We start from the raw sequence: 12,017 nt of genomic DNA, 5'->3' as shown, positions 1-12,017 counted from the left end.
TTCCACATGGGAAGGTGACGGTAGTGAGATGTCCGGGTGTTGGCAACTGGCCCTGGGCTAGGTATTGAGAACAGCATCACAGATAGTGCATTTCACCTTCAGGAGGCAAGGTTCCATAGCCTGGCACCAGTGGCCAACCTTTTTACCTTGCCACATTTCCCAGGGTGTTCCATCGTAGGCATGGCCAGGGCCGGAAGCTTGGGGTCCCTTAGCGCAATGCACACCAAAGGGAGCAAAGCCTTGCACATAGAACCATAGTAGTATAATAATTTAATAATAATCATAATTTTAAAAATCCATGGCTCAGAGAACGGTAATTATTCCCTCCTTTAACAGTTATCTGCCTGCCCTTAGCACACCTATCAGCCTCTTTCATAATTTTTCCTACAAGTCACACAGTGGGCGTTGATATTAAGGTCACCGATGCCTTGTCTCACCTCCATGGGGGGAGGTATTCAGTACAATTTTCTGAGGAGCTCTGTAACACTACCTTCTTCCAGACCAGATATGTGGTGCATATGAGTTTGGACTTGAGGGCATTTGTAGTCACGGCACTGTGAAATGCCTGCCGTTTGGTAACATGACCTTCAATTGTTAACATGTCCTTCAGTTCCAGGAATGTGGCAAGAACTAGGGTGGACTGGCAAACATGGCATTGGGCCCTGGCCTGGCCATACATAACCTCACTTGGATGCAGGAAGCATTACACCCAGGCTGCACTGGGCTGTTGTTTGTTAACAATGCCTATGCAGTTCCATGGAGGCAGTGCTGTGAAGTATGGGGTTCCAGGCACAGCCTTGCACACCAGCAGCCATCTTTAACACAGCCAGAAACTCTTGACCGTACGTATTCCATTTAGGGTGGCACACACAGGGAGTAGCACACAGGGTACATGGTTGGCTGACCCTGAGTGGCCTAGGGATGCAGTGAGGCCTTAGGCAGGTTATACTGGGGCATTTGATTGTCAACAATGTCTATTCAGTTCTAGAGACATAGCATAAGGGGCATGGAGTTGCGGGCACACTCTTGTGCACCGACTGCTGACAATTCAGTCTACTTACAATGTCTGTTCAATTCCAGGGAGGCATCATAAGGAGCATGGAGTTACAGGTACACTCTTGGCACATGCTATTGACAATTTAGTCTATTTACAATGTCTATTTAGTTCTAGAGACCCAGCATAAGGCGCGTGGAGCTGCATCGTACAGAACATGGAATTGCATGCACACTCTTGGGCACACACTGCTGATGATTTATTCTATTTACAACGTCTGTTCAGTTCCAGGGAGGCAGCGGACGCAGTTGCAGGCACATTGCACAGGCCACTAAGTAATTGTTGTTGTTGTTTGGTCGCAGTCGAGTCTGACTCTTTGCGACCCCATGGACAAAGTCACGCCAGGCCATCCTGTCTTCTACCATCCTCTGAAGTCTGCTCAAACAGTAAGTATTAACTATGCCTTATTCAATCCCAGGGGATAACAAGGATGGGCAATGATACAAAGATGTATGAGTTCACATGCACGCATTGTGCATGGGGTGCATCTGCACTGCCTTGTACAAGTAGGCTATGTGACCTCAGCCAGGAGGTGCCAGGCAGGATGTAGCACGTTGGAGGATGGCTTGCAGTCCTAAAATGTCAGGGCCATGGAGATGGCACTGAGGCGAGCAGATGTACATCCATCTGCAACTGGCTTTAGATGTGTAACAATGATTTATTCCATTTCAGGAGAACAGCTGATGCCTAACATCAATTCATTCGTTTCCAGGGGGCTTGCAGGAATCCATTGGAACCTGTGGGCACAACATTGCAGATCGATGGAGCATGACGTTGTGCACTGGTCAAGCATCTATGCAGACTTATGTGGGAGTCAATTGACATAGGGAGGCATGGAATGGGATGCCCCTGGTTCTGTCATTTAACGTCGACACAGAGGTTTACAAGATTTATTTTAGGCTGCATTGGGTTCCCGCTGTGTATTGTTGCCTTTACAGTTGATTCCATCATTTTCAGAGGGTCAGGGCCAGTCAGTGTGGATCTGCAGACACAGTATGTTATCTTGACTCTTTACCATTGACTCCTTTACCATTGACTCTCTTAGTTTCAGAGGGAACAGCACCAGTCAGCCTGAATTTGCAGGCACAGCATTGTCTGGCTAGGGATTGGATGTTGGCCTGCAGGACAAGGTGGGAGTCACTTGGTGTGGTGAGTGACAGGTGAAGTGGAAGGACCTCTTCCCCAGGTTGTGGTCTCATTCGGTCCCCCATGGTCCCCCCAACATGCTGTTGATACAACTTGATGGAGAACTACTCGGAGCCCACTCTGGCAGTGTGCTGGTACACAGAGCCATTGAAGACATTGTGGGAGATACTCCTGGAAGAGATGATTTGCTTAGTGTAACGGGCTGCAGTGCCAAAGTTGGCAAAAAGTTGGCAAAGCAGAAGCCAACCAAGAGGCTGCAGAGGATCATGGACGCTTTGGAGGGTCGCTGGATTCAGCACCCTGACATTTCTACATGACTGGAGGTCCTGCTTTGTCCTGAGGGGGTCACTTGTTGTATGGGTACATAGTATTGGGGATTCCCTATGCCCTTGGCTACAGCTGTAAGAGCTTTGGCGGGAGCCGACTAAGGTCAGCTCTTGTGGCAGTATCAGCATGGGGCTGGATCCATTCTTAGGAAATCGGCCTGCGTGCCCACTTCCGGATTACGGGGATCCCCTTAAGGGATTCTGGTGTGGGGGGCAACTGATGTGCCCAACCCTGGGGCTGGTAAACTGGGGGATTAGCCTCACACTCAGGTGGCAGGGGAGACCACCTCTGGGCTTCCGCCCTAGTGGAATCCCAAACCTCCCATCCCAAGGTGACCAGCGGAGCATCGACTGGCAGGCGGGTCAGTCGATGAGTGGGATCCTTACCCCATGCTGTGCCAAGGCTCACTACAGCTGTAACCAATAAAGTTGTGACCAATTTTATTCCACTTTTTTCCGAAAATGGTGTGCTTGTGTGTTATTTTAATTGAAACTGTAAATTAAACTAGAATGTTTTGGTAGGGAGAAATTTTGCCTGGGGTGCCTGCCTCGGCCCCTCCCCTTGGTGCTGGAGCCACAACAACATGGTCTAACAACTACAATCATTTGTCATTCATGGCAGAACAAAACCCCCCTACTCCAGTGGTTGTTTTCTTGAAGAATAGCACCAACAGGGAAACAGAATTGTGAGTGTAGTATAACAGCACCTGTTAACATCTATTTCTATTGTGATATTGTCAGGGCTTTTTTTGTAGAAAAGGCCCAGCAGGAACTCATCTGCATATTAGGCCACATCCCCTGGCAGCACAATTGTTTTCCAGGGTTTTCTTTGTAGAAAAAAGCCCAGCAGGGACTCATTTGCATATGAGGCCACACCCCCTAGTGCCAAGCCAGTCGGAATTGTGTTCCTGTGCATTCCTGCTTAAAAAAAAAGCCCTGGATATTGTATTTCATACTGCAAAATGGCAGCTGCCTGTTGAAGAAGCTCTCTGTTCTTCTGCTGTTTCTTTAGCCTTCATTTATTAACATTATATCCCTTGCAGCTATTTCATCTGAAGCTTTGTACATAAATATATTTCAATATTATTATTCAAGCATTATTGGTCCTTTATACAAGTCTTTGGACAAATACATCAGCACCTCAGATCTTTTCTCCCCAAGCAAAATCAAGTAATTGGTATAATAACTTTATGGATTCAGAGCAAGATCAAATGAATAAATGCCTTTCAAGTATTCTCATATCAAAAACTATAACCATTTTACTAAATTATCTGCATAACAAATTTCATTCAATGTGGTATTGTTTTCTTTTAAAGTCATATTTCTATTAAGAGTATAGCTCAAGGAAGTTTCAGAAATCTAAGAATTTAAAATCTGCAACAATGTATATACCGACAGAGAGCATTGCTGCTGCTATACCACTTCCAGTCTAAAAAGTACAGGTCCCCAAGCAATGCCAGTCACGGCAATCATAACTGGCTGGTTCCTACAGCTTCTTTCCATAAAGTGATGATGAGCCATTAGATTAGAGTATTATGAACTATAGCACAGTTATGTAGTATTTTCAGAAATTTTAAAACATCAGACACATCTTCCCAGCAATACATTTTCCTGGAAAAATGCTGCAGGTGGGCAAAGTTCTCACCATTCAAAATGGAATTGGGTCAGGATTTGTAAGTAGCATTGTGAGCAGTTTTTGAAAAGCCCTGATTTGCAGTTAAACACTGGATCTGCATTCGAATTTATAAACAAACTATAGTTTGTGTGCAGGAATGTGAAAATTTAGTGCACAAGAGTCTTTTAATTTGCTCCAATGTGTTGTGGCAGAGATTTTTAAACTAGGGTTGCTAGATCCCTCCTGGCCACTAGTTGGGGGAGGGAGAGGTAAGGTTGGCAGCTCGAGGCTTGGAAACTCCTGGAGATTTGATGGTGGACCTGGGGAGGTCAGGGACCTCAGTAGGATACAAGGTCATACAGTTCACTCTCCAAAGCAGCATTTTCTCCAGAGGAACTGCTCTTTGTACTCTGGAGAAGAGCTGTAATTCCAGGATATCCCCAGGTCCCACCTGAAGGCTAACATTCCCATTCTAAATCAGGATTAAACTACAAGGGACACATACACCAAGAACATGAATATCGTTCACCTTAAGAGCATACTGTGGTTTGTCAATGACTTCTAAAAGGTGTGTAGCATTGGAAAAGAAAGTTTCTTATCCCAAGATCAAGATAATAGAGGCAAGGTTGAGTTGGGAATCTAAAAGAGAACACGTAACAAGTCTTTGGAAGTAGGCTTGATCTTGGTGGGAGCATGGGCCATTTCTGTAATTGCCCCCCCCCCCCAATTATGGTATGGCCTTCTGGAAGAAAGATTTGAAATCCTGACCCTGCCAGCTTTCAGGAAAGTTGATGTGGCTTGATCATTCTGTTGCAAAGGCCATTTGCAGAGTTTTTAGGTGGTAAATAGATTGTTGAGATATTTTAAAATGATAAAAATCTATATGCTGAGATGATGACAGATGTGATGTTCTGTTATGGGTGACTTTGAGATCTAGATTTTTATTTTATTTTATTTACATTTTTGATAGGCCACCTTTTTCACAGAGACTCAAGGTGGATTACACACAGTGGAATCAGTACAATCAACAAAATGGGACATTCAATAACCAATGCATCATGATTGTAGAAGTCTTGGAGCCAACTAGAAAGAACTGAAGCATATTAAGTTGTAATTGTTTTAATTAATGATGTTGGCTACTTTGAACTGTTATTGCAGAAGAGAAGGATGGAAATACTTCAAATAAATAAAAGGCTCTCAGGCTATGAAAAGTTCCTAGAACTTTGTCAGATATTTTAGGGATTATTAGATCATCTTGCATCTCTCTTCTCTTAAACCTGGAGATTTTGGGGCCTTCATCACAACATCATAATCTTACTTTTTTTGGTATTTTGTATATTTGTGTGTGCATGCATTTGCACCTGGAAGTCATGTCACCCTCTGGTGACTGATCCCTAGTGGGGGCCTGAAGATATTCAGAGAAGTGACTGAATAGAACCTGCCTCTGTCCTCTTGAATGGGTATTTCAAGGAAGTACTAACCACAGTTGACCCTACTTTGCATCTGAGATCTGATGAGATTGGACTTGCCTGGGCTTTCCAGATCAGGGCTATCATAATCTTACTTCAGTGGTATTTGCTTAGTGGTATCCAATTTGCAAGTTATGTCTGGGATTTGGCCCCCCAAAAGCCTTAAAAATTAAAACTACATGTAAACTGCTGAAGAACTTCAGATAAATTATATTTAGTTAATATAACACTGGGCCATTACAATATAGGTAGCTTTGTATTTTCATATAGATAATTATGAATTTTAGCATATGATTAGACTATCAGATATGCCAAATAAGTCCAGCATGAACCCCATTCATTTATATATAAAACAGTTGCTTTTTAGTAATAGCCTACATTTAAAATGCAAAATTGCAATAGAAGGCATGGCATTCCTAGTCCATTCCAATTTCCAATGGGGAAAAGCAGCTTGCAAATGCTCAGGCCAACTGAAAGGAGAGCTGGAAAGAAGTATCATCATCATATCAATTGTGGGGCCAGACCTGAGTAAAGAAGATTATGACCTGTTATATTATGACAACTTTAAAACAGATAGCATGGCACACTTGATAGAATATTGAACTTTAAAGCAGGAACATCAGAAGTCAAATCCTTAAAGAGCCTAGAGACTTGTTGGGTGTCACTGGGCAAATGATCTCTCACATAGGCTGCTTCCACACAGGCATGATTCCTTGTGTAACTCTTATTGCTGCTTCAGACTCACAAGCATCTACAGTGGCAATGAAACATCCACACAGTCTACTTCCCTAAGTCTCCAGCCACCATTTCCCCTTCTGGCTTCCAAAATCAAAGCAGAACAACAATCAGGGACTGCTAGATTGCTGTGGCATAAGAATGTTATAACAGCCTATTGACATTATTGCTATTGCTATTTCCAGCATTTATTTGTTAAATAAAACCTCTATCTGTTGTGGAATTATAAGGGGAAATGTTCAGCCTGCGTCTGCAAAAAATCACACTTTCCTATCCTCATAATAACCCAAGGCACTTTGACTACAGCCTGAAATCTGGCAACCAGATCTGAAACAATGTCCCTTGAAGATGAGAGAGATTTTTAATTCCTCCAGTAGAAGCTGGACCAACTGCAGGCTTCTTTCCTCCCCCTCCCCAGGTTGGCAGCAGGAACAGTGAGTGAGGATGGAGAAAGGACATTCAATATAATGTCCCTTTAAACTTTACAGGACCATTATTTTCAATGAAAGTTAGACCTTATCTCCCCTCCTCAAACTCTGGAGATCAGGTCTAGTGCCCATTATTTAGAGCACTCTCCCTAGATGTTTGGCAGCACATGTACCTTATAAATTTTAAAGGGCACTTTAAATTATTTTTTGGGGTGGGTGGGTAAGACCTGGACTCTGGAGTTCAGAGGCCTGGTCTTCCCATGAAAAATAACGGCCCTTCAAAGTTTAAAGGACATTTGTGCTACTGAAGAGCAGTCTACTGGGCTGCTACCTCCCTCTCCTCTCCCTCCCCCCTATCTATAATCCAATAAAAATTCTGGAAACAAACTCTCAATACAATAAAGTACTACCCCAAATTTAGAGTAGCGATAAGCAAGCCCTCCCCATTTTCACTTTATACATTCTTATGGTTTAAGAATGTAGACTAGAGGTGATCACATCTTCTTGTGATCCTTAGTCCTAAGGACGTCTGACTTTCTTCAATGAGAGCCAAGGCCGTTTCAGTCCAGGCCCCTACCTGGTGGAACAAGCTGGTGGAACGAGCTCCTGCTGGAGATCCAGGCCCTGCGGAACTTATCCAAGTTTAGCAGGGCCTGCAAGTTGGAGCTCTTCCACCACACTTTTTAATTGATCCAGTGGGCATCCTCTGAAATCACCGCTTCCCCAGCACCCTAATATCAAGGTGCTTAAGTGGTGTTGAAAGCTTCCAGCCTACATAGGGTTGCCAATCCCCAGGTGGGGGCAGGGGATCCCCCGGTTTGGAGCCCCCCCCCCCGCTTCAGGGTCATCAGAAAGCGGGGGGAGGGGAAAGAAATGTCTACTGGGAACTCTATTATTCCCTATGGAGATTTATTCCCATAGAAAATCATGGATAATTGATCCTCGTGTATCTGGGGCTCTGGGGGCTGTTTTTTGGGGTAGAGGCACCAAATTTTCAGTATAGCATCTAGTGCCTCTCCCCAAAATACCCTCCAATTTTCGAAAAGATTGGACCAGGGGGTCCAATTCTATGAGCCCCAAAAGAAGGTGCCCCTATCCTTCATGATTTCCTATGGAAGGAAGAAATTGAAAAGGTGTGCCGTCCCTTTAAATGTGATGGCCAGAACTCCCTTTGGAGTTTAATTATGCATGTCACAGCCTTGATCTTGGCTCCACCCCTAATGTCTCCTGGCTCCACCCCCAAAGTCCCCAGATATTTCTTGAATTGGACTTGGCAACCCTAAGCCTACATGCTGTTGTGTGGTTTGTTGTCAACTGTATGGATTACTGTTTTCTGATTTGATTTGACATATTTGCAGTTATGATGCTGTTTAAAATGTGGTTTATTTTAATGTTGTTTTAATGTTGTAAGCTGCCCTGAGCCTGCTTGTGGGATTCGGCGAAGTATAAATTAAAAAATTAAATTAAATTAAAAGTGACATTCTTGGAAAACACAGATGCAGAAGCAGACACATCATTAGAAGCAACTAAAAGTTTTGTTTTACCTCTTTTGTTAGCTTCCCAGCATCTGAATAAAATTGCCTGCTCCTGTTCGATTCCATCCATCCCCAAGCAGCTGACAGTAAAACCTCAAATATTATGAGGAGTGACCAGAAGCTTCTTGATTTCATTGCTTAAAACCTGAGGAAAACAGGACAACAGAATCAAGCATAGCCAATATAAAGCTAACTAACGATGCTGAAGTTACAAATAAATGTTAGTGTTACCCAATAATATTATTAGTGTTACCCAATAATATTATTTCAGCAGTCATTCATATATTCTATAGAATCCTGTACATAATCAAAGGTTGTTTGTCCTGATTAATCCTACTTTAAATTGTTTATCATTGCCCCTTTCCTCCTCCAAAAAATAATTTTATTTTAAAAATTGATCCATGTCATTTGAAGGTCATTTCACATGGAAAGCTGGATGTCTGCACAGGGAGAGGGAACAAAAAAAATCATTCTAGAAATTCCATTATAAAAATTATTAGGAAAGGTTTTCTGGGCTATGTCGCCTTGCTCTCAGTTGGATCCGTGAGCTCTCCTGCTTGTGGCCCCCCTGAATCAGGCAGGGGGAGGGGTGCCTCAGATGTGACACCCCCAAAGAGGCCCTGGGGGGGTCTCTTTTCAGCATGGGCCTTTTACAGCAAGACAGGGGCGCAACAGCAATTGCTCCTGTTCTTTCTGTATGCCCTGAAGCTCTCCCCATCGTGATCGCCATTACAGCAGCAAAAGGTGAACACCCAATCGTTTGCTTTTCTTCTCTTCAATAAGCTTTTGCTCTAGCACCCCTTTATCTCAAGCATGACAACTCTACAATGCAAGTAAGTCGGCTTTCAATTGCCAATGGCTAATGGGTCATTTTTACATTTCAATGAACTGGCAGTTCAAAGGAAGGGAAAGAGGTCGATACCTCTAATTTCCCAGTGAATGAGGCCGTGAAAAGCTAAAGAACATCTCTAAGTACTGGAAACAATTTGAATTAATCTGAATATGGATACTTAAATCGACCCAGGTCATAATTGGATATTTGTTAAAGAGGGTATTATTCAGCTACAATACGGTCTGAACAAAATGAGATACTTGTTAGAGGGACTTCTCCTTGTTGTCTGATTTGAAATTCATACACTAACATCTAAAACTCCAGTTGGAGGAGACTGGGAAGGACGGGCTATCTGGGACTCTGAGCTGCTTTTCAACCTGGATTAATGGACTGAGTTTGCTGACAGAGAAAAATGGCTTTGCTAAGTGACATTTTTTATAAAAAAAGATATTTTAAACAGTTTGAAGTCTCTGAGGCAAGATCTTGGTTTATTGACAGACCTGGTTAAGAAGCAAATGGGAGCTTTTTTGCTGAAAGCTAGCGAAATCTCAAATCAACATGAGCAGAGTGCTAAAGAGAACCCAGTGACATCTGTGGAATTGAAATGGGAGAGTGACCTGTTGGGAAATAAACAAAAAAAAAATTAAAATGGAACCCTATGGCGCAGTTTAAAAAGAAGACCAGAAATGGAGACTGATTCAAGTTAGGTTGAGAGGAACAAAGGCTGTGGAATTTTTCTCACTTTCTTTGAGAAGGATGACTGCATTAAGATGTAAGAAGATGCATTTTAACCAGAAAATCATGATGTGGAAATCTTTCAGAAAGAAGAGCCTCCTGAATTAGATTTTTCTCAGTGGATAGCTGGACATGAACTTTGTAAGAAAATCTGATATGTGATATCAGAAGGATAAGTGAGATTTCTTTTTCCGTTTTTTTTTGGGGGGGGGGCTATAGTAAGTTGTCTTGTTTAAAACAATATGGATATAAAAGTTAAAGGACTAAAAAGTCTTTGAAAAGAATTTTATGTAAAAATAGTTAACTTCGATTAACTTTTAAGAAGGCAGATAATGTAATTACTTGATAAATTGGTGAACTTGTCTTTAACAGATAATGATATTAGTTTTTTTATGTTTGTTATTGATATGGGTAATTCTACAAGTTAATCAATAACTGTTAAGAAGGTAGATATTGTAATTATTTTGTTAATTAGTAGATCTCCTTCTAATATGTTTGAAGAAATTCTCTATAATAAGATAGATAAATTATTGTGCTCTATTTCTAATCTGTCAAGGATAAAGATATTGATCACAGACCGTGTTAAGGAGAGAGAAGGTGCATATTAGTTACAAATCAGGAGATAGATTTCTTTTTAGTAAGAAGGGTTTCTTGAAATGTCCTTATCTTGGTTGGGTAGTTGGGTATGGAACCCTCAATAAGAACAGGCATGTGATTTTTATTTTTGGGTCATAATAAATTGGTTTTCCTAGTCCAATAGGGATATAAAAGGTGGACTAATGGTTAAAAAGGCAGATAGCACAGTTGTTATGTAAACTGGCAGATTTGTCTTTAGTATGTCTACCAGGAGAAACTGTTTATATTGAGATAGACGAAATACTATGTTGTATTTTTCTTTTAGCTTTTTAAGGATAAAGATATGAATTTTTTGTGTCTATGTTAATGAGGATACTGTTAAACTAACAAACTAGTCTGTGTTTTTAACATGGTTAAGCCAAAGCAGCTAGTTCCGTGTTGAGACTGCTCTGACTTGTTTATACTTATATGTGTTGAAGAAGAACTATTTAGACTTGTATTGCAAATGTTTTATAATGAAAGATAAAGATGGTAAAATATATGGAGAACTCTATACTTGCAGGTAGAATGAATTGAATATTTTATTCTGAGGTAGATTTAAAACTGATATATTTGTATTTTTCTCCCCCCCCCCCTGCTTTTCCCATTCTGTATATGCCCTCCTCCCCTTTTTTTGTATCTATGCTTATGCTTCTTTCTTTTGTAGTTAAAACCAATAAAAATTATAAAATCTAAAAATTATTAGGAAAGAGGTTGAACATAAAATTATCAGTATTGTAATGCCTTTGTTTAAAGCTATGGTATGGCCTCATTTGGAACACTATGAGCAGTTCTGGTTGCTGTATTTTACAGAGGACATTGCAGAACTCAAAGCAGGGCAACCAAGATGATCATGGCGTTGGAACAAATTTTACTGTGAGGAAAGTCTGGAGTATCTGGGACTTGTCAGTAGAGAAAAAAGATGATTAAGAAAAGGCATAATAAAAGTTTATACAATTATACATGGATGGAGAAGGTGGATAGAAAGAGATTTCTCTCCCCCTCCCATAAAACTCTAACTCAGAGGCACCCAATGAAATTTCTGGGAAATAAGTTCAGAACAGACAAAAAGAAACTTGTTGAATAAAGTGAAATTTGGTGGTATTCACCATGTATGGAAACAGTGACAGCCGCACAGAGAGGGAGCTTTATAAGAGGGTTAGACAGATTCATGGAGGGCTTCCAGGCACACATACTTGTGTGTTTTAAGAGTTGTTCACACTATTTTATTAGTAATTTTATCATGCTCTATCTTCAACAAGCTCATGGTTTACATGGTTTATTTATCTTTTAAAATATTTATGTGCTCACTTTTCTCCTGAGCATTGCAGGACCCAAGACTGGTAACAACTTTTTTGAATCCATAAAACAAACTTTGAAACAGATATGAGAACATCAAAAATCAATGTAAAAACACTCCCTTTTGTCCTCTTCTTCTTTCTCTTTTTTTCTGTATAATAACTCTTTGAGGTAGGCTAGATAATGATTAGTTCAATGGCACCTGTTGGTTTTGTGAGGAGCAAGGAA

General features: G+C 41.3%; 1 protein-coding gene across 2 annotated transcripts in view; it reads right to left on the bottom strand.

Moving 5' to 3' along the window:
- FSTL4 (follistatin like 4) overlaps positions 1-8,450 on the bottom strand; it is a 944,621-nt gene extending 936,171 nt beyond the window's left edge. For both annotated transcript variants that reach the window (XM_060240476.1, XM_060240477.1), the window contains exon 1: positions 8,318-8,450. In XM_060240476.1, the coding sequence (XP_060096459.1) occupies positions 8,318-8,443 (126 nt within the window). In that variant the 5' untranslated portion in view covers positions 8,444-8,450. The remainder of the gene's footprint in view (positions 1-8,317) is intronic.
- Positions 8,451-12,017: the final 3,567 nt, after the last annotated feature.

The sequence above is a fragment of the Heteronotia binoei genome, chromosome 5, assembly GCF_032191835.1.
Source record: "Heteronotia binoei isolate CCM8104 ecotype False Entrance Well chromosome 5, APGP_CSIRO_Hbin_v1, whole genome shotgun sequence".
Classification (NCBI taxonomy): Eukaryota; Metazoa; Chordata; class Lepidosauria; order Squamata; family Gekkonidae; genus Heteronotia; species Heteronotia binoei.
This window is presented reverse-complemented; position numbering and strand designations above follow the sequence as displayed.